Raw genomic sequence first — 27,545 nt, 5'->3', positions numbered from 1 at the left:
GACTGTTGTTATCACATCACAAAGTTACTCTAAGTGCTGTCAGTGCATTACAGCGAGTGATTATTAAAATAAATAGACATCAGACTGGAGGTCAGTGCAGTGGATGTCAGCAGAGAGAACAAGGGCTTGGGTTTAATGTTTCAATATAATCTGTTGTGGATAAAATAAAAAAGTATATAGTAGCCCAGTGTCGTGGTCAGGTCTTTTTATTGAAAAGTGGAATCTGTCCAGAGCAATAACGCAATATTCTCTGATTATTGGACCCTCAGTGTAAAATTAGACCAACTCTGAGTCATGGGAGAGTTGTTCCCCCTGTTGCCGACCTGCACGCCTACACCACCCCAGCTGCCTCTGTCCATCCATCCATCCCTGTTCCCCCACCTAAAAATACACCCCTGCTCTCACTGAGGAAAATCCCTATACCTTGACCTTATTATAACACACACACACACACACACACACACACACACACACTGACTGGCCCTCTCCATGGAAACTATTCCTCTGCAGTTAACTGGATGAAACACACTTTTCTGGAAAGTGCTGTATTACGTAACTTAAAACTCAAGAAGTGACTTGACTTATGAGCAAAGTGTTTATATGTATTCCATGCTAAAGCATTTGGGAAAGCATTGCATGAAAAGCACATATGCCTGCAGCCAGATCTGAGTGTGCAGAGCTGATTAAGTGAAATAGTCAGATAAGCCTGTTCCAGTGACAAAGACAGTGAGGATCAAAGTCTATAGGTATGATTGTCGCCTTAGTGCTTTCACACACAAGCAGCAAAGATAAAGACCTTTTGCATAATGCTGCATCACCAGTAGTCTTTGCATATCCTGTCTCTCTCTCTCTCTCTCTCTCTCTCTCTCTCTCTCTCTCTCTGCATGTCTCTCTGTTACAGGCTGTTGTCACTGAAGGAAGGAGGGAGGGTGAACTCGAGGCAGTAGATCTATTACAAAAAGGTTTGACTAAGCGGTGACTGTGTCCATGTGGATTAGTGCCAGTAAGACAAGACAAGTTGTCAATGAGCTGCCGCCGCAGTTGTTGTTTGGTTGAAACTTCAGCTTCACCCCAGGCGCGTACCGGGTGTTTGGATGACAGCGGAGCAGGGCGGAATCCTCGGTTCCTCTTTGCTTCTGGGTTAATTGCAACTTCTGACTCTTTCTGTTCGGTATAGGGCGACTTTTCTGAGCATGATTCAACTTATTTCCAATGAGCGCAAGTCGCAGCTTGTGTGAAGTTATCATCATCATCATCAGCAGCAGCAGCAGAAGAAGAAGACCTTTTAAGGAACTGAGTCAGCGGACAAGGTTGGATTATTGTTGCGCGGAGGAGTGTTTTTCTTTCTTTTTTCCTGTTTGTTAAGATTCGGTTTCTTGACAGAGTAAGTCATGACTTCGGTGTGGAAAAGACTGCAGCGTGTCGGTAAAAAGGCGTCAAAGTTCCAGTTTGTTGCCTCGTACCAGGAACTCGCGTTGGAGTGTACAAAGAAATGGTGAGTTTGGAGACAAAGTTTTTCTGCCGTGTCCCATATAGACGATTTTCACTGTTTGACATGTAAATAATCCCCTTTAATAACCTGTTTATTGTGTTATTACCTATCATAAGACTTTATGTTGGCCATTCTCATGTTGTGGGTCTTTCCGCTACACTGACAATGATGAGGGCGAGTGGATGCCGGTTCGATTCCCGACCCCGTCTGTAATTAGGGTTTATGCGTGCGTCAGAGAGGCAGTTGTCTGCCCATTTTCAGCTTCACTGATCTTTAAAGACTCATGTTTGACTACAGAAACCTATTTAAAATCTGTTGACATGAAAATGAACATCTGTGCTGTATAGAAGCCCTTTGTGCACCAATGTGATGAAACTTTCTCAAAGTAATGTGTTCACATCTCATAATAATGAGACATTAGCTTTGTGAAAGTTCCCCATTATTCTGAGAGGCCAACTCATTATTTTTGATCGAAATTATGACACTGAATAGTTTGCATTGTGTCTTGCTAATGTTTTATTATCACAGTCATCCCCTATGTATTAGTAAATGCAGGCAATCACACCAAGTGTCTGGTAGATTGCATGTTTGTTTAGTTTAAGATTCAACATCAACATTTAGTCAGTTGTCATTCTAATAATAAGCACATCAGTAGACTCTCTTGTCTCATTGTTATTTCATTTCAAAGATGCAATCAAATCACTTCATAGTGCTCAAGCTTTGGTAGGCTTCCCCTACTTTGGCAATTTCCTGGCGTACAGAACATTTGGCAGGTGGCCAGGTGATGCAGCGTGGAGCAATATTCATCTCTGTCATACACTGACACAACAATGAACAGAAAAATAAATCAATGCGGTCAGTTTTAACTGAGCTAGGATCAAACATCAGCAGCATGACTGACTTTTTTGGAGCCTATTTGTAAAAACTTAGTTTTTTTATCTTAAAAACATATAACAATTACAGTCTTGATATATTTCAAACATGTTTTTCTAGTATCTTTAAACTTCAAACACATTTAACAGTCAGATTGGCCCACATTGCACCTTGTTATCTGTCCAGATTAGTATGGAATAATTGTGTAAGCGGCTTGTCAGCAGCACGATAAGAAACACAGACTGAAGTCTCTCATCAATAAAGCTTTAATAGAGCGAGTGTTGTCCGGACAAAGAGAAGGGACAGAGTGATGTAGAAAGAGTGACAACACCCACATATGATGAAATCCGAATTTATAAGCCTTTACTGTTCACACAGGGAGGCACAAGTCAGGAACCACAGAGAGAAGCAGAGGAGCTGAGGAAGTGAGGCAAGACTGGAGATTAATCCAAAGTCTTATTGTTTTAGGCATGTGTCGTTTGTGAAAAGGAAGTCATCCTGTAGTTCTTGTGTGATTTAAACTCTGTATTCAAGGTCAGAGGTTGCTGACACGTAAAGATCACATCAAACATCCGATTACCACCCTTGACCACGAGGGGGGTTGAAAATGTGTCACAAGTCAAATGTTTGTGTACAAGTTGTGTGCGTTTGGGGGATTGTTCTAATTTAGGACCATTGTCTTTGCCCACACAGACGTGTTACTGAGATGCATACTAAAGACTTTGCATGAGGTGATTTTCACACAGCTAAAAGTAGCATAATAGTGTTGATTAAATAGCAATAATAATTATTTTTATGATAACAATGTATCAGATGACAATGCCACAATGAAAACAGTCGTCGTTGGTGAGAATTATCACCTTAATCTATAACGAGTGTCAGCGCAGTGTCCGGTCCACACCATGTTCACTCTCACTGCTCTCGTAGTGTTGTTTTCGGCTGCATCAGGCAGCTGTTTCAAGCTCTAAAGATCTACTGGACATGCAGCTAAGGAGCTGGTAGAGAACGAAAAACAGTGAAAGTGTTGTATCACTCACCATTGTGTCTTGCACTTTACTAATTGTGTCTTGCACTTTACTTATTGTGTCTTGTCTTTTGTCTTGTCTAGTCTACGCATGGGAGAAGGAAAAACACAATTTTGATTCCTTGTATGTCTTGTTCATGGGAAGAATTGACAATAAAGCTGACTTTGACTTTGACTTTGACTAGAAAAGAGAGTGAATGTTGGACATGCTTTCATGTGGCCACAAACACAACTCCAAATGAATGATTAAAATGCTCCGTAACTGTTAAATGTGTAAAGCTTAACTGTAAAAATGATGTTGTTTCCATCACAAACTCTACAAAAGAAACAAAAATACAGAGGAGCCAAAGATAAGAAGGCCGGACTGTTTGACAACAGTCAGAAAATGATGTAGTGATGTCATCAGAGACAGTTTAGTGTGGCACAGACATAATTAAAGACGTAGAACCAGGATATATTTATAGTAACAGGAGGAATGCTTTATTCGACAAAAACATGAGATTTAGGGGTCTAGTGAGTACGTTTTACTGCCTATAAATGTGCAAATGTATGTGGTACGTTCTGTTTTTACAGTATTATCACTGAACGTTGTATAAAACAAACATTTCAACATGAATAGGAGTAATGATAATCATATCATCAGTTGTCTGCTGCATGACAAAAACCACAGCCACAATTACAATAATTACATGTTACTCAACTTCATCACACCCTGAATATTCGCCCGTGTAAAACCCATTGTTACTGAGCTCGCTGGTACAGAAGATCTACTTTCTTGTCTCCAGTTTTTGCTGCTCTTTTCTTCTTATTCCTCCTCTCTCCCCTCCGTTAGCCTCACTCTGTGCCCGCGATGCTATTTCTGATGCCACTCCTGACCCGCTAACACACATGCCACATAAACACATGTACACACACATGCCCTCTTTGCTATACTTGGACACTGATACACTGAAACTTGAGACAATATTCAGCATCTATAAACTATTGCTATTAATATTCTAAAGAACTTACATTTGTTTGGTGTGTTTGTGTGTGTGTGTGTGTGTGTGTGTGTGTGTGTGTGTGTGTGTGTGTGTGTGTGTGTGTGTGTGTGTGTGTGTGTGTGTGTGTGTGTGTGTGTGTGTGTGTGTGTGTGTGTGTCTTGTAAATGGGTTTCCTGCTTCCTGTGTATGTCGCCTCACATTCACATAGACTCAGTTCACATGACTCCAGTTTCACTTCTGTGCCGCAGAGGACACATTACAAACACACACATACAAAAAGACAGGGGCACGCATTGTGTAGCCTAAATACAGTACCATTATTGACGAACCACTGCATGAATACACACCCATGCTGTAAACACATGAACAACTTTACCAATAGCATCATCTGCATAAACACACACACAAACATACACATAGTTTTTAACTTTTAGGCGTTATTATTCATCTCAATGACTCACAAGAACTTCTGTTAAACCATGTGAAGTATCCGTTGTATAATATCCGCTTTGTTTGGAGACATAATTTAATGACAAATGTTTATTATCCATGTGTTGTTCACTGAGGGGTTTGTAGATTTTCTAATGTTGATAAAATGGGTTAAAAAAAAACTCTGCAGAGACCTTTTCAAAAGTTGTGTCTTTTTCGGAGAGAAGCGGATGATGTCATCATCAGTAATATTGTCGAGTAAGAGCATGTGTCAAGACGTCATTTCTGTGTTTTGATCTATGTTTTGTCTCCGTAGGCAACCAGACAAGCTAAGGGTGGTGTGGACCAGGAGGAACAGACGCATGTGCTCCAAGGTCAACACAAACACACACGCACACACACACTTCAGTGGCGGAAATACATTCACTCAAGTAACCTACTGTACTTAAGAACAATTTTGAGCTACTTCATACTTCTCTACCACTACATCCAGAGGAATATATTGTACTTTTTACAGCATTACATATATTTTAAAGCTTTACGTTTGCTGATTCTGATTATTAAAACTAAGCATATGAACAAGTAGCCTTCTCATTGCTCGGCAAGATAGAACGGTATGAAATAGGATAACACAATTTTACTACATTAATGGCCCTTAAAGAACAACCCAGGGCTAAGCTCCTAGTCTTTCAACCTTTTTCTAAAGTAAAATCTCAGAGTACTTCTTCCACGGCTGGCAGTCTCACCAGTGTTGTTTGTTGTGCAGCTCCACAGTTGGCAGCCTGGAATCAAAAACCCCTACAGGGGCATGGTGGTGTGGCCTGTCCCCGAGAACATCGACATCTCTGTTACGCTCTTCAAGGTACCAACACCAGACACTGTTTACACTATACAGAAAGAAAATAGAGGGAAAAGTGAATGGAGAAATACAACCAATGCATGCAAGAATACATGATCCCTTCAGTAGAGTTCACAGGGTTTTATTGATCCCAGGGCAAGGAGATGGCTGTATGAAACAGTGTACACACACACACACACACACATACACATACACATGTATTTGCATATAATGAGTGGAGAAGATGTTTGACTGCAGATGATGTTTGTTCCCTTCAGGAGGTCAACGCTGATGAGTTTGAGGACAAAGAGTGGACCTTTGTCATTGAGGGTGTAAGTATCTCTTGACTCCTCCTCTGCTTTTGATTCTTTAAATCGATATGATTCAAATTATTATACATATCTGGCCTTGTGAAGGAGAACAAGGGGCATCGTAAGGTGCTGGCATCAGCAGACATCAACCTGAAGCGGTTTGCTAGTCTGACCCCGACCCAGACGGACCTGACACTGAAGCTGAAGCCGTTGTCCGTCAAAGTGGTGGATGCCACGCTCAAGCTGTCACTGTCGTGTGTCTTTGTTCGGGAGGGGAAAGCCACGTGAGTAGTAGTTATATCCCAGACAGTAGTGCTTTAACAATACATATGAAAAATGAACGTTAGTGTTTTTTCATGTTTTTGTTCCTCAGTGATGAAGACATGCAGAGTCTGGCCAGCCTGATGAGCGTCAAACCCACAGATATCGGCAACCTGGACGACTTCAATGAGAGTGATGAAGAGGAGGACAAGAAGTCTCTCACTGCTACAGGTAGGCTTTGTCTTCACTTTGAAGTATTCCTTCTCACATTTCTTCTTCTTCCACCTTCCTTGTCCTCCTGTCACTTCTCCTGCTCTCCTCTTTTTTCTGGCCGCTGCAGCCGTTCCACACACTCTTACGCGCCCAAATCGCCCCGCTCCCCCTCCACCTGACAAGCGAGACTCCACTGGATCCACTTTTCCAGCCTCAGGTAGCTTCCTCTTGCCCTTTCTATCACCCTCTTTGCCTTCGTCTGTTATTGGGAGGCTCCGTTTATATAACAGCATTTCACACATTCATGCCATTTGTTCTGCATACCACATATTTCTCATCTCGACATTACTGAGAATCATGTGATGAAAGACTAATGCCACCGATGTATTGGAAGTTTGTTTGAAGGCATGAAAAGCTTCAGCTGCAACCAGAGAGACCTTACAGTAACAACATGGAAACTAAGTCTAACAGCACCTCAAATCACCATCATTCTGACAAAAGACTGCTCGTCCTGGATGTTTCTTTTGTAGAATGAATGAAATCGCATGTTCATGGCCCTTTTCAAATGTTTCTCCAAATTAATTCTACATTTTTGTGGTGTATTTCTAAAATGTTAATATTTAGAGAATTAAAAATATGGCCTTCAGTTGTACTTTGTTATCTGCAAGGCACCAGTGGTGGAAGGAGTATGCAAATCATTTAGTTCAGCTGAAATCGTAACGCAACACTTTTGAAAGTATTGATAGCCAAATACACTTAAAGGAGCACTGTGTTGGTTTTTCTCCCGTCTTGTGGTAAATTCACACGTTTAGTGTTCTCTAGCTCATCGCTTTTTCAAACTTGCGTTGCAGCTTGGTTGCAACTACGGTAGGCGCTATGTGCAAAGAAGCTGTTTACCCTGGTTTTCTAAATTCACTCGTCACGTTGCCTTTTTAACTCTTTTACGCTTTTTTCGGCGATGAGGGTTCCTTCTCCTGTGGCGTGGCATAAGTATGATCTTGCATTATGGACAAAAGTGCAGTGTGGCTTTCAAATTTTCAGGGGCAGTGACAAGCACATCTCGCTGAGAAAAACGCGTTTAGCCTTACCTGTACCACGTAGTGCTTTATGTCCCTCTAGGCCGTTCATAGTTTTTTTATAGATCGGGAGGGCAATGAAGCCTCCACAGGGCTTACCTGTCCTATGTAAATACAGATAAGAAATTATCCACTCGGGAGGAAAAGTCAGATTGTTGACAGAGGTAATGTTGAAGAATATTGTAGTCTATATTTTTAATACCGTTCCCAAGTTTAGTGTATGGTTTCATGAGGACTTATTTATGAATTAAGACATTGATTTGAGGTTATACATTACTTAAAATGCTACACAGTGTCCTTGTAGAGTATCAAAAGTAAAAGTACTTATTAAGCAGATTGAGCCCCTTTCATATAGGTTTATTATCTCTAATGGATCAATGTGTGAGCAGCATTTTTGTTGCTGTTGGTCGAGGTTATTTTAAATACATGTCCATAAATGTTGTACAGTTCAATCTGCAAAAATCTCCACTCAAGACAGTTCTGTCGAAGAGTTCTTCAATGCAAAATAAAGTTTTTAATAAATAAATAAATAAATGCTGTAAGAAGAACAAGATTTGTTGCTACTCTAGAATTAATACATTTACTTTAGGAAATTTTAAAAAGAATAAATTTGCATTAACACAGGTTGGAATATTCCCTTCTACATTTTCTCCATTTTTTAAAAAGAAAGTAAAATAAAATAATCTGTAAAATCTGATAATCTAACGAGTAACTATAGCTATCGGATATATGTTTTGAAGTAAAAGTAAAATATTTCCCTTTGAAATATGGAGTTGAAGAATAAAGATAGGAAGAAAGCATGAATACTATAAAGTAGCTTATACTTCAAAGTTGAACATAAGTGCGGTACTATGAGTGAATGAACCGTGTTGCTTTCAACCACTGATGTGCACACATTTCCACCTGAAAGGCATTACAGACTCAGTCAAATCGTCAACTGTCATCGACTCCCAGTTGACATTTAAAAAAGTCACAGTTCATTTCATTGTCATTCTCAACTCATGACCTTCTCCTTCTGTCTTTTTCATCACTTCTCTTTCTGCAAAAAAAAATCAACTTTCACTGATCCTTCCATCCTTCCAATCATCCATCCATCCATCGATTCATCCAGCCTGCAGGCGTGACGGCGGTCCTCCGAGTCCTGCCCTCCACTCCCGCCCTCCTCTACCTCTCGCTCCTCGCCCCTCGCCCCGTCGCAGCCGACACCCCTTCACCACCACCCCTGTCCAGTCAGAGATCCACCCTTCCCCCGGCCCCTCCCCTCAACCCTCACCTAGATCCAAGCATAAAAAATTGACCAACCCTCTTCTCCCTGAGGCTCTTGCGTCTTCTGTCCCTCTACCTTATCCTCCAACCTCCCAGCTCCCAGCAGCGACTCCCTCAATCCAGAGTGCATCCTGTGTCCTGCCTCTTTCTGATGTGGCCCCTGCAAATCCTCCATCCCCCAAATCCTCCAAAGCACCCATCATCACAACTTCTTCCCAAAACATTTCCCCTTCCCTTCATCCTCCATCCCCCAAATGCTCTGAATCAGGGCCTGCTTTACCTGCTGCCTCAGTGGAGCCTTCTTTAGCAGCGCCCTCTGTTCCCCTGAATTCTTCTTTGAATCCTCCCTCTGAGCTGGCCTCCGAAACAGGCATTACCTCATTAACTCCCAAACTTCCCTCCCCTGCATTGTCATCCCCCCAGAATATCATCACATCATCTTCCACAGCTCCGCAAAAGTCTTCTATCACTGTATCTACTTCTCTGACCCATAAGACCATCTCTACTGCCTCCAAGCCTCTCCCACCTAAATCCTCCCCTCCCTTAAATCCCCCCCTGTCCTCTGAGCCTCCGTCCGCTCACCCTCCACTCACCCGGACCCTCTCCCAGCCTCCCTCTCTGCCCAGAATCTTCCAATCAGGCTCAGGTAAAGGTATCAACATGGCTGGCAGATAGGCATGCTGTATGCTTCCCACTAACTGATTTCTAATGTGCGATAGTCTGGTTTGACCTTGTGCTCCACATGCTTTAAAGCCCATGTTACTGTGCAAAGTCAAAAATAGTACATAGTATGTACAGTATGGTGTGTTGTGTGGAAGGTCTGGTTGTCCTATTAGAATTTAGATCAGGGTTAAAAATATGAACATTTTGTCAATGCTGCAGTACCTCAGGCAACAAGAACAAAGGAACGTTTTGTAGCCATTTGAGGCATTTGGTATCTGCTTGTTTTTGAAGGATTTTCCCCATGTATTTCCTCTTTAATTTTGAATTCAGTCTATTTGATGCTGCAGTCATGTTTTCAGAGGTTTCACTGTATCTGTAATGATATAAAGGTTGTCACTATACCATCATTTTAAGCTTTTATACAATACTAGTATAAAAAACATTTTCAATACTATGGCAAAAAGACAAAAAAGCAAAAAATAAGACAAATTTCTTCTTTAAAACTAAAATAAACAACAACCTGTTGTTTCATCTGTGCAGCTTTGCATTAGAAACCTGATTGTAGTTCCGCTTTATTTTTTATAGCTTTGGTACTTTCGATACTGTAAAATGTAGATATCGTATTGTTTGAAACATGTAGTATTGAGGAAGTGTCAATGCTTTAAACAACCTCACTGTAATTTCAAAAGGTCAATAACATTGCCTCAGTTTTGACTCGTGTTGATTACATACAACGTTCTTGTGAATTAAAACCAGTGTATTAGCAAATCCAGGACATGAAGAAAAACAAGACATGAAGGTTCCTTTGAATATTTAGATCACAGCATCAGGGAGGTGGCTCTAATACAAAAGTTTGGAATACTATCAGCTGTTATAAATAATAAGAATAAATCTAATTGTATAATCTAGTGTAGTATACCCATACTTCACTATTCAAACAAAAAGCTATTGTATGTCTTTACATGATATAAATACATCGATAATGTAACAAAAACAATATATTCAATACAAATATGGGCTTAACTGGCTATTACAATACTCTTCTTCTTCTTCTTCTACAGACTGTTTACATCCTTACATGTATATCATAAAGGGTTGAGAGTGAATTACTAAACAAACTTTTTGGAAGTATTGGACATTAAGAATATCAAATATTGAATCCAGCCTTCTTATAATATTGTAGTGGAATAACAGCATTTTGATGACTTTGACACCACTAATCCCTGTTGAGAGTGCAGCAAACATTGTTCCTGACAGATATGGATCACTTATGTGGTGTAATACAATAAGTAAAATGCATGATGTGTAATCAGCCATGCTGTTCCCCTTTCACTCTTTACGTCTGGCTGACAATTTATGGGTTTCCTTTTATTCCTCTTTTGTTCCTTGCTTCTCTTTCTACCTTCCTCTCTCCTCCTCAGTTCCTGTTTCACATCAACGGCGCCCCCCGGAGGTTCAAACTGCAGATGATCTCACTTCAGTCTCTGGTCTGCCTCTACACTAGACTAAAGAGATGTTATTTTGCTAATGATATACTTTTCAAATCTTTGAAAAAAATCTTTTCTCTCCTGCTCTGTTTGCTTATCATGTCCTCTCTAGGCCTTTCTCACATTTTCAGACCTCAGGTTGTCAAGTCAATCGCTCGCCCTTCCTCTCCCTCTCCTTTTTCCGCTGATGCCCCTTCTCTTGAGCCAATGCCTCCTCTCCCCGTATCTCACCCCTCTATTTCAGTGTCAGGTAACCAATGTCAAAAATATGCCTGTTATTCTCCTCCGTCTTCTCCCACTCATTACTACAAACTTGCGTCATCCAATCTCTCCTATTTCCCTCTCAAGCTCATCTTCCCTGTTCTTCCTCTCTCTTTTCCTCAGGTGCTCAGGGGGCGTGGTTGGCATCTGGTAGCGACATCGCCACTGTCCCTCTGCTGAGTACTCCTGACCTTGATGCCCTCTGTGACCCCGAAGCTCCAGCCCTTACTGCCTCCCTTCCACGCTCCTCACCCCCTCGCTCCTCTTCTCTTTCCACCTCTGTTTCATTCTCCTCACCCCACCCTCAGTTCGCTGTTTCTCCTTCTGCTCCTCCCGCTCCAATCAGCTCCTGTCAGTCAGGTACATCGGCCAACTAATCAAATAGTCTTCTCCTGTCACTGTTTATATCAGAAAGTTACCCTCACTCATTTTCTGTGACAATTTCCAATTTGGAATTGTTCTTTCTTGCAAACATTACTCATACTGTAAAAATCATATTGTCTCTTTACAGGCCCCATGTTCCCTCTCACTCAAGCGGACAAGGAAAGTACTCCGAGCCCCCTCAGTCGAGACGAGAGTTCTTCTCACAGCAACATCCGAGTATCCAACCAGCCAATCAGACCACCCCAGGATTCACAGAAAACCATCCCAGAAAACAAAGTTGAACCAGCAAGGATGAGGTAAGGTCATGGGATTATATCACACGATTGTTTCAATTTAGATCGTTTGGTTTGTTGCCTTAGATGTACTGTATGTGTGGCCACCGAAACGCTGTGTGGTAACCCAGCTGAAGAGGCATTGTGAAGAGCACAGACCACTGCAGAGTTTGAGGCACATAAGCACCTTTCACACATGCACTGAGTTGTATGTGAGAACGCAAATGTCTGAATCAGTCTGTCTGATTGAGCCTATGTGTGAATAGAGCTGCTCGTTGTGCAGAGAATTCACAGTGGGCAAGTGGGCGTGTTGGTGTCATTTCTATCATGCGGCCCACGCAAAAAAACGGAAGAAAACAAACATACGGGGGGAGAGAGGGGTGATTTACAAGAAGGTAGCAACGATAAGCCTCGGTAAGGGCTGATGCCAGACAAATTCAAGAAATAGGGAGAGACTTGTTTTTGTTGAAATTCATCATATCCAGTCTGGACACACGCTCTCCCAAGGCGCCATCCTCGCCTTCACTAAACTGAGTATTTTCTGTTATTGAGAGCACATCTGACGTGGAGAATCTCCGGCTGTGTGCTACATGTGTGAAAGGGCAACTTCAGACAATGTCCACACCTGTTTCACCAGACATTGTCCAGAGTTTATACAAGAAACCGGCTGTAGACACTCGTGAAAGACTCATGAAAGCAAGTGAAGAGAGCACATCTGTACACTTTGAGATGGGCTGCCTGCTTGAAATTTCATGATTGCTTCAAAAAATAGTTCAGCATTTTGGGAAATACACATTTTTTCTTTTTTGCTGAAAATGAGATGAAAACATTGATTGTCATGGGTTATAATATAATAATATATTATAATACTAATAAAAGCTGTGGCTCTATCCACAGCTAACAAAATCCACCTACCAGCACCTCTAAAGCTGACTAATCATCACATTGTATCTTGTTTGGTTAATACGTACAGAACACAAAGTCCAGGAGGTCATTGCACCTGGCCAAGAAATAGTCCCATACAAACAAGATGTGATATATTAATCACTGGTTCTAAATGCCAAAATAAGCTAATCAAATGCTGGTGGTAGCTTCCTATCTAACGGACAGACATGAGAGGTCTCAATCTTCTCTTCTTCCTCTTGGCCAGAAAGTGAAAAAGTGCCTTTCCCAAAATGTCAAACCATTTTTTCATGTTGCTTAGATTCACATTACTCTAGCGAATTCATATCAACGTATCATTAAAGGCGCTTCAGATCGCATCACAGATTAGGAGGAAAATTTAGCGAATCCTTATTCCGCCTTCAACATTTTATGATTTATATTTTGGAACACCATTTAATTGTAATTAATAATTTAACACCATTTGGACTCCTCATCACCTAATCAAACTCATTATGGTTCAAATGAGCACAAGCTAACCCACATTAGTGCTGACTGCTTCAGCGTACTGACATGTGTGTGGTCGAGTACCAGTTTATTTGTGTTTGTTGATCAAGAGATTCGTCAATCAATGCCTCACATTTGCTATGTGCTCGGTATTTGGGCTTCCTTGATGCTAACATGTGCTAACAGTTGCAGTGTTTTGTACCCTGCTTCCTGTTGCACTGACCTTCCAATACACAGCAGTGGAATAATCACGTCTAGTCTGCTCTGTGGCCTGCCTGTTTCCACCCCTAATCGCCTCCTGCACGCACGGCCTTGTGAAACTTCCCCCACTCGTCTTTCGAGCCTGACCTGCAATATTTCTGTCCCCAGTCCTGCCCAGTCAGAGCTGATAATAGCCCCGCCCCCTCCATGGCCCTTCTCCTGCTGTGAGAGCTCCACCCCTCAGCAGCCCTCCACCAATGTTTTGGCAGCATTTATCACTCCTAAAACTCCAAATGCTCAGGGGGGAATCGATTTGAAAAAGCCAATCAATAAGACGAGTAATAGTAGCACCTTTAAGGCTGAAAAGCCGCCCTTGGCACAGCCTGAGCTCGAGCCTGACTTTGACGACATCATCTTTGAGTCATTTAACCAGAGACAAGAATCAGGGTGCTTGTTTCTGGAAGAGGATGACTCTAAGCAGGATACTATCAAAAGGTGTCCTCGAGGGTGAGTATTTATATTCGCAGCTAAAAATCAAGATCCAGAATATGAAAAAAAAAGTGTTGGAAAATGTCAACTGATAGTGCTGATAGTAGAAACACGCACAGATATTTAGGATTAAGGAATATTGTTTATATGTTCTGCAGTCTTGAACAGAAAACCAGTGAAAAGGCCGGTGGAGAAAAGCCGTCACTGACGGAGCAGTTAGAGGGAGCAGCGGCACAGAAGGAGGTGATGGTGAAGGCAGAGCAGGAGAAGCAGAGGGAGAAAAAACAAGAAGAGGAAAGAACGAGAAAAGAGGAAGAGCAAAAAGTAATTCTCCAGAAGCAGGATGAGATGCGAAAACACGAGGAAGAGAAGAGGAGGCTGTTAGAGGAGGAGAAGAAGAGGCTCTTACAGGAGGAGGAGGAAGTCAAGAAGGAGAAGGAAAGGAAGAAATATGAGGAGGAGAGACTACTGAAGGAGAAGAGAGACAAACAGGAGAAGCTGAGGGAGAAGGAGGACAAGATGAAGCAGTATGAGGAGGAGAGGATGAAAAGGGAGCAGCAGAGGAGACTCCTGGAGGTAGAGGAGGAAAAGGACAAACGTAGGAGGGAGGAAGAGAGGAGACTTGAGAGAGAGAGATTTTTGAGGAAAATGAAAGAGGAGGAGGAGAAAAGGACGGAGGAGAGGAGAGTGTTTGAGGATCAAAGAAGGAGGAGGGAGGAAGAGAAAAAGAGGCTCCTGGAAGAGGCGGAGAGGAGGAAGATGGAAGGGAAACGCTTGAAGGAGGAAAAAGAGAAGGAGGAACAGAAAATGAAAGAGGAGGAAGAGAGACGAAAGAGGGAGGAGGAGAAAAAACATCTGCAGGAGGAGGAGAGAAAGAAAAATGAGGCAGAGAAGGAGAGGAAGAAGAGGGAAGAGGAAGAGAAGAGAAATCAAGATGAGCAGGAGAGGAAAAGAGAGCAGCAGAGGAGACTCCTGGAGGTGGAGGAGGAAAAGGAAAAACTTAGGAGGGAGGAAGAGAAGAGACTTGGGGCAGAGCAATTATTGAGGAAAATGGAAGAGGAGGAGGAGGAGAGAAGGAAGAGGGAGGAGGAGAAAACCTGTCTACAAGAGGAAGAGAGAAAGAAAAAAGATGCAGAGAAGGAGAGGAAGAGGAGGGAGGAGGAGGAGAGAATGAAAGAGGAAGAAATAAAGAAAAATGATGCAGAGAAGGAGAGGAAGAGGAGGGAGGAGGAGGAGAGAATGAAAGAGGAAGAAATAAAGAAAAAGGAGGCAGAGAAGGAGAGGAAGAGGAGGGAGGAGGAGAGAATGAAAGAGGAAGAAAGAAAGAAAAAGGAGGCAGAGAAGGAGAGGAAGAGGAGGGAGGAGGAGAGAATGAAAGAGGAAGAGAGAAAGAAAAAGGAGGCAGATGAGGAGAGGAAGAGGAAGGAGGAGGAGGAGAGAGTCAAAGAAGCAGAGGAGAGAAGAAAGAGGGAGGAGGATGAAAAGGTACTCAGAGAGGAGGAAAGATTGAGGGCGGAGAAAGAGAATGAGAGACTCCTAAAGAAAGAGAAGGAGAGGATGGAGAGGATGAAAAAAGCGGATGAGAAAAGACGTGAAGAGGAGGAGAGGAGGAAAGAGAGACTCTTGAAGGAGCAGAAAGAAAAGGAGAGACGACTGCAAGAGGAGCAGAGAAGGCAGGACGCAGAAAAGAAGAAAAGAGAGGAGGAAAGGAAAAAGAGGGAAGAGGAGGACAAGAGGCAGAGAGAGGAGAAACAGAAGGCAGAACAAAGAATGAAGGAGGAGGAAGACTGGAAAAAGAGAGAGGAGGAACGGAAGAGGAAGCTTCTCCGAGAGAAGGAAGAGATGGAAAGAAGGAAGAAGAAAGAGGAGGAGGAAGACAAGAGGAGGAAGGAGGATCGAGCAGCTCTAGTCTGCAGTCTGGAGGCCAACAAGTCAGACGAGGACAAGCAGAAGATGAAAACGTCTTCTTCGCCAGCTCCTCCCAGTTTCACACAGTCGTCCGTGACTCTTAAAGCTGGAACACACACACTTCCTGCTCCCCACCTCCCTCCTCCGGACAAAACCAGCGTCACACCCGAACAGCTGACCTCACAAATTCTCAGCCAATCACGAGACAGAGAGACGGCCCTTCGGTCAGATAATAAACCAAGCTCTGCCTCCAATGAGCGGTGAGTTACACCACTGAAATAATAAGAATAAAAAAGCAATTCACTGTGGGTGTTGATTTCTTTTTGTTTTTATACCTAAAATGGTTGTTCTGCTTTCTTAATCAGCAAATAAAGTCAATCAATCTGTGCGCAAAAAGTCACTTTAAAGTCACTTTCGAATGATTTAAACATCAGCCTTTGTGCTGTTACTCTGTACTGAAGCGGGCTGAATCATTCAAAATTTCTATTTTGATTATTTCTCTGTTCTTCTGTGGTGATGGTGTTGTTATTCTCTGCTCGTGTTCGACTTTATTGATTATCTATATGGTAGGGGTGGGCAGATCGAGCCCCAAAGTAATGATGCTACCACTACTAAGTCTTGTCTACTGAGGCTGTGTGTGCATGTGTTAGCTCAGAGTATTTTCACAATTTACATTAGCTATTTAGCATAAAAATCTGTCTTGCCTTTAACCATGCATGTGGCTAATGAAGCAAAAGATTAGACTAATCGCCAAATATTTAGTGATTAAAATGTATTTAGAAGTAGCCTGTTAAAAATGCATTCACCTCATAAATCATGGCACACGTACAGTAGCTTCTAATAATAAAACATTATTGATAATTGTGACCGTGGCTGTGGTATTACATAGCCACAACCACCCCTACTATACGTTGTATCTGTTGCTTTTGTTTTTGTATGGCTTTCTACTCTTTCTGATTTGCCTCTGCCTCCATCTGCCTCCCCTTTCTTCCTTTTTTTTACATTTTCCTCTGTTTCTACCCCCTTCTTCCAGTCTGGGGCAACCCTCTCTCTTAAAGAAGGGTTCATTGTCAAACATTGCCGCCCCTGAAAAGAAAATATCTGCCACATGTACTCCGCCTGGCATCCGTTCAGGCCCCAGTGTACAGGATAAACCATTCACATTAGAGGTCTTGACCCTGGTGCCACCTCCACAGAGGCTGTCTGATGCAGAGGTTCCTCTATGGAAAGCGCTAGAATGGAGATGTGGGGAAGATACACCTGACAAAATCTCTGCCAAGGAGGGTACAAAACCTTTGTGCAGAGGGTAAGAACGGATGAGGGGACATCTGTCTGTCTGTCTGTCTGCTTTATCTTTCTTTCTGACCATCTGTGTGTTTGCCTTCTTTGCTGATGGTCTAGCTTATTGATGATGTCATAGATAGCAAATGTAAAATTGTAACGGCTGTATCTTTTATGTGTTTTATCCCTTTCTTCTGGCTCACACAGAGAAGATGCTGCTGCTGCGGTGGACACCTCTGTCAGGCAGGCGCACCAGCCAATAACAACAAAAGACTCAGAAGCACATCAAATAGTCCCACCTCCTGCTCAACCCGGCGCACCACCAGTAAAAGAGGAGCCTGAAGAGCCAGAGAGACCCAGCATGGAACCAGAAACCTCACACGAGGTTTCCCCCAAACCAGCCGTCGACCGTATGGCTTTGGCACTGGATGAGCTGCTTCCCTCAAAACCAGAACCAGGACTGCAGCCAGAACAACTTCTCCAGTTATCAGGAAAACAACAACAGGAGGGAGCAGATGAGGAGAAACCGGCCGAAGTCGTGGCTGGTGGTCAGGAGAGCTTCATTAACAATAAGGAGCCAGTGTGCGAGGCAGAAAATCAGCTTTGGGCGACGGTGGAGGAGACCACAGCGGAGACGAGAGCGGATGGAGGGATGGAAAGTAGTGAGAGCACTGAAGAGAAAGATGAGAAGCAGGAGGAGGGTGGTGTTATAGGGGGGTGAGTCAGTGATGGTTCCTTTGCAGCACGGCACGAAATGTCCGCTTATGCACCACACACACACACACACACACACACACCTGCACATGTGCTGACTAATGATCCTCTGTAGTGCTGCAGCCTATCCAGTGTTCAGTTGCAATTAACCTCATCTGATGCTGTTCTCTTCATCTCAACCTCTGTCTATGCTGTTAGACTGGCTTTTTAAACGGACACTATTTGATGAGAGCTTACTGAGAGTAAATTTTGTGTGTGTGTGTGTGTGTGTGTGTGTGTGTGTGTGTGTGTGTGTGTGTGTGTGTGTGTGTGTGTGTGTGTGTGTGTGTGTATGTCTGTGTGTGTGTGTGTGTGTGGGGGGGGGGGTAGTGGTAGTGCACACACAGAGGCAGATGTGTGCGTTGCAGAGCAGCAGATGGAGGCGCCTGCTGGCTTCATGTCAGCAGTGGTTGGGGTGTTGTATAGAGGGTGAGTCTCTCTGCCTGCCTGCCTTTCAAATAAATTGTTAAAGTGTGAGGCATTATGCAAAAAGTTTTTGTAGACGAAGCTTAAATACAGTCAGAACATATTGCCATTTATTATTAATAATCAGATAATTTTGGATAATCCAGTAACTTGTCAAATGCAATAAAACATCCTTCTAAATGTGGCACAAAACAGGTAGAAACAAAACAAAGTATTATTACTTTATGAAATACAACCTGGGAGGGTGCCCTGTGATAGATAGGGTCAAGGGTGTACCCCCCCTCACGACTAATGTCAGCTCGGATCGGCTCCAGCCTCCCGCGACCCCATTAGGGACAAGCGGTTGAAGATGGATGGATGGAACCCTGAAGTAGGATGATAAAAGATAAAAAAACATTTTTAGTTTTTCGTCATTATTATATCAGAGCTTATCAAAAGTTGTGTTAAAAGATAAACATTGCACCCTAATAATGGTCAGTAAATGTAGCAGTACGTTTTTACAGTATTCAAAAAACTTGTCATACATTTTATTACATTTTGATGACTCCATGGCAGTTATTCTAGATTGCTTGCTACATTTGCCATTAAACATACAGTGAGTGCTCAACGCTGGTTTAATGCCCTACGCTGTAGATTAAGAAATGCCCTTAAAAGCACCATTTACCAGTATAATACACCATCCTGTTGATCCCAGTAGTTGATCTCCCATTGTTGCGATCATTTGGTTATAATCCACTCAGTGTGCTGCCGTACACAATTGTTGCTGTTAATTTCAGCGTGTCAAAGGGAATTTGTCTTGTGCATATTTATTGGCTAGCTGTGTTATCTTTCTCTGAGCTGCATGGCACCAGACTGTTTTTTTACCTTCTCCTAATCGTGCCAGAGGTGGTGGAAATGCCACTGGACTCAACTGTGTTGTGCACTAGGTTGAAAAGAAATGTAGGGTGGTTCTCAGTGCAACCAACAATACATGTTTCCTCTGTGTGCTTTGGACAAGCACCAAAACAAAGTCTGACCAAAAGAAACTACTTAATCAAGCATGCTGTCTGGCTTTCTGTCAAAGTGTTCAGAGCATGCTGAGGTCATTTCAGGGTCTCAGAGATTTCCTGTCCCTCGTGTCTATCCCCTTTAGCTATGAGACAGTGACCTCCATGCTGCAGACAACTGGACCCACTGATGCAGGTCATCCACACCAACCATGCCTCCTTATAAGTAATGACGATCAGCCGTCTTTACATGAAGTAGATGCAGAGATTCTGCATTCCTCTGAGCCAGACGATGACCCACTGATTCCCATCGCTGTGAACATTTCTCCACCCACGGCCTTCTCTGACGCAACAGTGAACCAGACAATTGGTGAAGAGACTGAATTGGCTCAGAAACCTCCACATGGGCTAAGTCTGGTGGCAAGTCTGAGACTGGCAGCGAGTGAGCAGGAGAAGGAAAGGATCAAAAACATGGAGAGGGAGGAAAGAGAGAGGGCAGAGAAGGAGGAGAGAGACAGGAAGGAAAGAGAAGAGGCAGAGAGGAAAGAGAGGTTGAAAAAGGAGAGGGATGAGTTTGAGAACAATCAAAGGGAGGAGAGGGAAAAGGCAGTGAGAGAAAGGAAGCAGCATACTGAGGAAGAAAAGAAAGAAACTGAAGAGAGGAAGAGAACGATGGAAAGGGAGAAGAAGAAGAAGGTAGAGGAGGACATTGTTAGGCAAAGGGAAGAGGATAGCAACGGTGAGAAACCACAGCAGAAACAAGAGAACATTGTGTCACTGCAAAACAAACAGGAAGTCATGAACAACCAATCAAATGACTGGCCTCCTCTAAGGGAAGCAGAGTTGGATGATATTGCATATGATGAGAGGCTACACTGTGATGAAGAGCAGTCACAAAACAAGTCGGATCCCAAAGAAGGGAAAAAGACTACTGAAGTCAAACTTGTTTCGAGCAGACCTGCAGATTCTCTCCCTGCAAGACCAAGAAACTCACTCGACTCCAGATCAGTCAAACCCGACAACTCTGTAATTGCCGTTAAGAAAGCCTTTGATAATCCTGGTCTGGGATCAGTCAAAAAAGGCAATTCCAACCTGAAATCTGGTGCCATCCCAGTGTGGTTGAGGGAGGAGGAGGACGAGGAGGTGGAGTATGAGAGAGGACAGGAGGATCTCGGCTCCGTCTGGCTGGCTGAGCTGTACATGGAAAGGGAAGCAGGGTGAGTAAGAGTGGGTGAGAGGGATAAATAGCTGCAGGGAGAGAGAGGTGAGTAACCGGTAACGAGTTGGCTACATGAGAGAGATCTGCTTGTTGCCTCTTGTGGATCAGAGGACTGCCTGTGCATTTGCGGTGTCTGCGTCCTCACATAACCGAGGCTTTGACTCATTATCGCCAGGGAAATAATAATTGCTAAGCCTTACTGTCCTTCATTTGCTGAGGGTTTAGCCTTTTGCTGCAGGTCTTTCTCAAGAAGAGTTCGGTGTTTGCATATGAGTCATGCACTTTATTTGCCCCCTCAACAACATAATTACTATGTTGTTTGTGAAGGAAACTGGAATTTCCTCTTGCCATCTTGCCTTGGTTATTACTTCTAACAGAAATTTTCAAAGTGAGGATAGAGAGGGGTGAGTGAGTTATGGGGGCGGCAGGGTGAGATACTGCATCATGTGAAAGAGACGGGGTGTTGCTGATGATCTAGAAACAACTGTTAGTTAGTTATTCTTCTTTTTTTTGTTTCGAGCATGTCAATAAATACAAACACAAAGATTAAAAACAAACAAAAAAACACAGAGAACAAAGTAACAATACATGAAGTTGAAAAAAAACTATACACAAACTCAATTAATACATTTTTCATGAATACAAAGTAGGACGAAGCTAACACTATTGTATTTTGGACGCTGATTTGGCCCACGCATCAACACAATGTAGGTGTTTTAAAACTCTACGCACAATTTGCTTCCAATTATATAAATTGTTCATCAAATCTGAACACACAGACATGATACTTAGATTCAGTGAGACTTACACTTTTCAAAGATATTAACAACATCAAATCATAGATAGAAATCACAGAAAAAAAGCCACTCGTTGAAACTCCAGAACTTTTCCGGTAGAATGATCAGTGTCTTCAGTATCAACGTAACGTAATAGTAATCTGTAAGTTCCGAACAGTAACCGCTAATAGCTAATTCGGCATACTTTTAATGGTGCTAGTTTGCCAAAAATGTAAACAAATAATACATGCTTAACAATTATACTTCCTGTTTACATCCCCCAAAGCATTGTGGGGTTAGGAGGGTCACAGTTGTTTCGATTGTGTCTGAGGGGAGACCCACTGTCTCTTTGAAAACCCCTGATGAAGCCTGTTTGATTAAGGGAACCTGTGTAGGGAAAGTGAGTCCTATATTGCTGTTGTAGTCATTAGCAAAGAAAGGATTTGGTCAAAGATGCAGCAGAAGTGCAGCAAGCATGAAAAAGGACAGCAGTGTATTGGACGTATCGGCATCTACTGTGTGTGTCTACTGTGATTGTCACACGGCTGACATCAAGGAATATTTCCAGGCTCCTTGTTCAGTACTCATTGCAGCTGATAAGCATGTTAAGTAGCATGGATAAATAGATTGGATTGGTCATTGGAAAATCAGTTCAGTGGCGGCTGGAGCATGTTTAAATTTGGTTGATTTGCATATTTTTATGTGTCCAACACTTCCAGTTTGGTATAATCTCGAATAGCAGGACGTCTTGTCAAATTTGTGGAAACAATGGGGATGTAAAGACCTTTGGAAAGCTTCAGACTGCCATGAGGTTAGCTGGAGTGTCCTCCTTTAACAAACACCATGCTTCAGCCTCAGTTTACCCTTAATTGGTTTAAATGATGCTGAAAAACCGACAGTGTCTTTTCTAAACAACTTTAATGCTTGAATTTCCTCTGACCTCTGTGAGATTAACAAGACGGAGCTCTGGCTGCGTGAGATGAATGGTGGTTTGTTGCCAGAGGGGAATGGAGCATGACAAGGATCAAGTTTTTTCAAAAGCATCTCAGCCTTTAGCTTCAGCTCTGAAATCTCCTTTTCTGTCTTCAGCCCAGGCCACCCGTCCCTTGCTGTTACCCAGAAGCCCTCCTCACTCCCTTCCAGTGGACAAACCTTTTACCAGAGCTCTGCTGCCAGTCAGCCAAATAAACCTGAACGCGTTCTAACCGGTCAGGAAGACCATCCTCATCCTAAGCCTCCTTCAGGGGCTAAGCAAGAGGAAGGAATCAATCAGACAACTAGAGCAAAACCTGCTCCTCAGTATAGTGAAACACAAAAACAGCCAACTAAAGGACAGAGAGATGAGGAGGAGGAGGGAGAACTTGTTCAATCATCTGTGGTGCCCTGGCCCCTTCCTCTGAGCACAAACACTGCCAGTATACACCCACACACCAAGATACGCACAGACACGAACGTCAATAACATCAACAATGACACAAAAATGGCCAAAACAGCTTCAGAGTCACACAAGAGTCTTGAAATAAGGGACGATAAAGACAAGAGCAACCCCAGTTTAAACAAGGACACATTCGCCGCAAAGAGTCCTCAGATTAACAGCACTCACACACAATCACACAGCTCTGATATCAACCACCTCACCAAAGAACAACTGCTCCAAGACGAGGAGAGGTTGTTACTGGCTAAATTAAATCTGATGACAGGTGACACATCCCCAGTCTCAGGCCCTCGCAGTATGAAGCTTCTCATCCCTGACCCCCGTGATATCGACTGTGACACCACAGAGCTTGTTGATCACAGTCAGCACTTGATACCCTGCTGTGATACCCTGCAGGAAATATCACTAACCAAGGCAGAAGAGCCATCGGGGCAAAATCGAGAAGTAGAGGAGGATGTGTAAGTCAACCTGTGCTGCTCTAGATATTGAGATGCCACTGAAGCCTTGTGTTTGTTTGGGCATGTTATATGCAGAGCTGTAAACTTGAGTCGCACTTAAGTCACAAAAATGCTCTTGACTTGACACTTGACTCCATAAAGATTTGACTTGACTTGAGACTAAAGTGAAAACATTCAAGTATAACATTTGGACCTAGTAAAATCCCAGAAAAATAGTTAATAAAATATAAATAAGCATATGGTGTACAGCCAAAATAGCAGCTCTGTGAAGCTGTAGCTGCTTCGGATAAACCGTGTTTTAAGCTAAATGCTAACATCAGCATGCTAAAGGACAATGCTGTAAAACAGATGCTTAACATCTTACTTTAGCCCGTTAGCATGCTAACATTTGCTAAAAAGCGCTTAACACAAAGTACAGTTGAGGCTGATGGGAATGACATTAGTTTTCCAGATATTTGGAGATAAATCAAAGTATTGGACACAATCTCTGTACTAAATGTCACAGAAATCCATCCTATATTTGTTAAGACACTTTACTGTAAAGCAGAGGGAAAATGAGGGGATCTCTTTCTTTCTACCTTTTCATTATCATCATGTCAGTCACAGACCATCAGGCTGGTTGGTAGAAAAGCAGCTTTGTGTATATGTTTTTAACTGAATATCCAAAGCAAAGGACAATTGTTTGACATACAAGTGTTTGGTGAATCTGCTTTGATCCGAGGTGATAAAGAATTGGACAAACAGCATAGACCTGTGTTGAGGAAATCATGCTGAAAATATAGGTTCCCATTTTCTTGAATGCTGTGTGCTCCCTGTTCCTCTAACATCAAGTCAATGCGGCCACCCGTCATGTCAGCAAGCTTGCATTTTTCTGGCTCACATTTACGAATCGCTGCTTTCCGATCTCTCTTTGTTCCTCTGAACAAAGTCTGTCTTTCTGTTCATCACACGTCTATTATTTATGTCGTGTCTCCTCTTAGGCTAAAAGGCCAACCATCTGACCTCCCTGATGGGGTAGAGAAGAAACCGCCATCGCAGCTTGGAGACACCTCCAGCACACACACCAGAGATAAATGCACTGACACACACATCAGTCCTCCCCATCACTGTGAGATGGCCACATCTCGACTTCCTACTTTACCAGAGGAAGAAACCTCAGACCTTAAGTCTCCTCATCCTGCTCCAATGGTCAGAGAGGAGGCTGACGGGAAGGACGATGCAACTGAAGTAAATAAACACAATGCCGACGTGCGCAATTACAGATAAAACCAAACAAACAACCACAAGAGAATTTCTTTCTCTTCATCTCTTCCTCCTCCTGCAGGGCTTAGTGAACTCCAGCCAGTCGCTGCTCCAGTGGTGTCAGGACATCACCAATGGGTACCGCGGGGTAAAGGTCACCAACTTCAGCACGTCCTGGAGAAATGGCCTGGCCTTCTGTGCCATCCTACATCACTTCCATCCAGATAAAATGTACAACATATATGCAAAATATCCTGCGTCTCAGCTTTAGAGCTAAGATGTTCATGTTAGGAATATCAGCTCAGTACCTAAACCATTATTTTAGATCTGAAACAATTAGTCCATTCATTGTTAGAATCTATTAGACACTGTGAAGATCTGTTTCCCTTTTCCATTTAATAATTTGAATGTTGTAAACCTGCTGTAGTTATGTTCTCATTATATTCTTCCATTTTTTTATCCCATTAGAGATTTTGACCAGTTGGATTCTCATGACATCAAGCTCAACAACAAGAAGGTAAAGAAGAAACTCATGTCGTTAGTTTACTATTCAACATATATTTATTTTTGTTTATTTGCTGATGATGTCTCTCCCTTCTGACAACATCAGGCGTTTGACGGTTTCGAGGCGCTGGGCATCTCTCGCCTGTTGGAGCCGTCCGACATGGTTCTCCTGTCTGTTCCTGACAGGCTCATAGTCATGACCTACCTCAGCCAGATCCGCTCACACTTCACCAACCAGGAGCTGAGCGTGCTGCAGATTGAGCACAACAGCAGCCAGTCTAGCTACGGACTCGCCCTCTCAGGTCCAGGCCCAACTAATGTCGATGCTGCCGCTTTCTGCATGGCCAGACTAAACGAAGGGGTGAGCCTTGAGGAAGGAGGGAGCAGCACGTTGGTCGTCCCGCCACCGAGGACCAAACGACTGGTTAAAGGTATGAGCCTCTAGTCCACCTTTAAAAATGTCAGCTTTCTTATATTTTACCTTTATATTATACTGTAAATTAACCCCATAGCTTATATAGACCTTTTATTGAGTTCACTATAACAAGTTGTGCAGTTTTTGTCATTTCTGAATAAAGAAATATTTAAAAGTTAATAATCAGCGGCACTGATCCCTATCCGTATCCGATCCGTGGCTGCGTGCTCATGCCACGTATGTGAAAAGCAAAGGGTAAAAGCACTTCTTGTTTGGACATTATTCATTTCAAACATTATTACCAATGTGCAGTTGTCTTATTATGCATATGGAAAGTAAATGCACTTTATGGATGTGTTGTGCTGTAATGTTGTTGTTAGTGGTTGCATGGGTGCCGGTGCTCAACTATTTAACCTTTGCACATGAAAGGCGTTTTTTGCCATCGCCTTGTGTCACTTGCATTAGGCCGATAGCTATTTAGTTTAAAAATGTGTGGTTTGCCAGATCTGCTTTTATTGAAAAAACAAGAACTTAACTCTGAAGTCATGAAATTGACTATTTTCTTAGCACCCCACCCATTGGTCAAGCTCCCTATTAGCACCTTGAGAGAGAAAAAGCTGTGGTCTCCAGGGAACTCAGGAATGTGAAGTAGCACAGTTTGAACTAAGGAGACAAGAAGGAGGGATAAACAAATCAATAAATCAAGTTCACAGCACCTCAGTTCAGATTCTAGTAGGTTTCACAAGGTTCCCAAAGATACCAAATATGTCATGCTGAACTTAATGGACATGTGTATAAAATTATGCACATGTAGGGTTTTCAATTTAATGGCATGGTGCAGCCCTAAATATTTTGGATATAACTACTGTGTGTATTTCAATATGAGAGTCATAAAGAGTATAAATCTGATTTCAAAGCTCCTAAAAACAGGAGAAGCAGAAATCAGTCAGCCTCCTGTGAGTGATGAGGTCCTACATGAACACCGTTATGAAGCCATATATTGAGATATTGACAGTTACATAATGTAAATTGATAATAACAAGCGCATACTAACCCATCAGAAAATCTGACGAGAAATATTTTGAGTCTATATTTTGCACAAAAATGAGAAAATACTCACACAGGAGTAAACAAAATAGGCTTTACCATGTGGTTATTTCATATAGACTATTCATTTATTGAATAAACAGAAAACATGCTATATTATGCCATATATATATCGTTATAGAAATATGAAATTAAATCAGGATAAAAGATTTTATACTATCCAGCCCTATGTTTCCAGACCACCACCCATCAAAAGCCAAGTGAGTAGTGTTACATTATAAATAAATAATACCTAATTATGTTAAATAATACAATGGAAATAGGTAGGTTTATTTTGTCTTTAAGAATGAATGGTTACTTGTGGAATTGTGTGGAATAATTAGGTTCAAGACTCCAGCTTCTGATCGTTATTCTCATCTGTTTTTAGCGGACGAGTCAATAACCCCAGTCCCGCCCCCAAGGGCGATAAACAAAGCAGTCAGACCTGGACTGGCTCAGGTAAAGAGGACACTAAATATATCTTTTATTTAACTGTTACTGACTGTAGCTGTAACATGTTTAATCTGTGATGGCACTTTCTAAAAGATGATTTAAAAAAAAAGCCTTTACATTGTATTCTGGAGAAAAACACTTCCATACTCTTTATGTATTCTGTGTGTCAGCCTTGTCAAAGTTACTGTATGTGATGGTTTCATGTGTTTCTTGTCCAGGATGAAGACACTAAGACAGGTGTCACAGGTCGGTACCTGAAGCCTGAGCCTCTCACAGACAATACTCTTTAACATTTTAAATGTTCTTTCAACTTCCCGTGGTCATTTATCTCCTTTCTCCTTTACACTTTGGTTTGTCCCATGTGTGTTTCCATGTGCTTGCAGAGGTGCAGAGTGCAGCTGAGACCCAGCCTCCCAAACAGGAAGAGGAAACAATGGTCAGTTATGTGTTTCTCACTTCACTTTCTCTCTTCGCTCCTTCCTCTTTTCTTTATCACTGACTCTCACCCTCAGATCAAATCAAATCAACATCATCATCCTTGACAGAAGTTGTTCATTCCATCCTTTTGATCACTCTCTAATCATTTGACCCTCTTCTTCTTCACTCCCTCCCTCTTTCCTTTGATCACCCTTTCCCCCTTTTTCCTGTCTGCCACGTCTTGTGTGTGTTCATGTGGGGTTGTGTGTGTGTT

General features: G+C 42.5%; 1 protein-coding gene across 8 annotated transcripts in view; it reads left to right on the top strand.

Annotated features, from left to right (window-relative positions):
• The first annotated feature begins 961 nt into the window (after positions 1-961).
• Positions 962-27,545, top strand: part of LOC310956447 (uncharacterized protein) — a 29,014-nt gene continuing 2,430 nt past the window's right edge. Inside the window, exons 1-27 of one of the 8 annotated variants that reach the window (XM_083926662.1) lie at positions 962-1,310; positions 1,384-1,495; positions 5,118-5,175; positions 5,568-5,663; positions 5,918-5,971; positions 6,056-6,234; positions 6,324-6,442; positions 6,552-6,641; positions 8,612-9,412; positions 10,851-10,916; positions 11,029-11,166; positions 11,301-11,537; positions 11,689-11,857; positions 13,592-13,930; positions 14,071-16,080; positions 16,854-17,126; positions 17,309-17,818; positions 18,185-18,283; positions 19,413-20,483; positions 22,351-23,154; positions 24,135-24,381; positions 24,479-24,627; positions 24,865-24,913; positions 25,007-25,331; positions 26,790-26,860; positions 27,073-27,100; positions 27,238-27,290. In XM_083926662.1, coding sequence (XP_083782788.1) covers positions 1,392-1,495; positions 5,118-5,175; positions 5,568-5,663; positions 5,918-5,971; positions 6,056-6,234; positions 6,324-6,442; positions 6,552-6,641; positions 8,612-9,412; positions 10,851-10,916; positions 11,029-11,166; positions 11,301-11,537; positions 11,689-11,857; positions 13,592-13,930; positions 14,071-16,080; positions 16,854-17,126; positions 17,309-17,818; positions 18,185-18,283; positions 19,413-20,483; positions 22,351-23,154; positions 24,135-24,381; positions 24,479-24,627; positions 24,865-24,913; positions 25,007-25,331; positions 26,790-26,860; positions 27,073-27,100; positions 27,238-27,290 — 8,139 coding nt within the window. In that variant the 5' untranslated portion in view covers positions 962-1,310; positions 1,384-1,391. Of the gene's footprint in view, positions 1,496-5,117; positions 5,176-5,567; positions 5,664-5,917; positions 5,972-6,055; positions 6,235-6,323; positions 6,443-6,551; positions 6,642-8,611; positions 9,413-10,850; positions 10,917-11,028; positions 11,167-11,300; positions 11,538-11,688; positions 11,858-13,591; positions 13,931-14,070; positions 16,081-16,853; positions 17,127-17,308; positions 17,819-18,184; positions 18,284-19,412; positions 20,484-22,350; positions 23,155-24,134; positions 24,382-24,478; positions 24,628-24,864; positions 24,914-25,006; positions 25,332-26,789; positions 26,861-27,072; positions 27,101-27,237; positions 27,291-27,545 lie in introns of all 8 variants that reach the window. The other 7 variants (XM_083926665.1, XM_083926664.1, XM_083926663.1 and 4 more) reach the window with 7 other exon arrangements.

Source organism: Echiichthys vipera (assembly GCF_963691815.1).
Source record: "Echiichthys vipera genome assembly, chromosome: 14".
Taxonomy (NCBI): domain Eukaryota; kingdom Metazoa; phylum Chordata; class Actinopteri; order Perciformes; family Trachinidae; genus Echiichthys; species Echiichthys vipera.
This window is presented reverse-complemented; position numbering and strand designations above follow the sequence as displayed.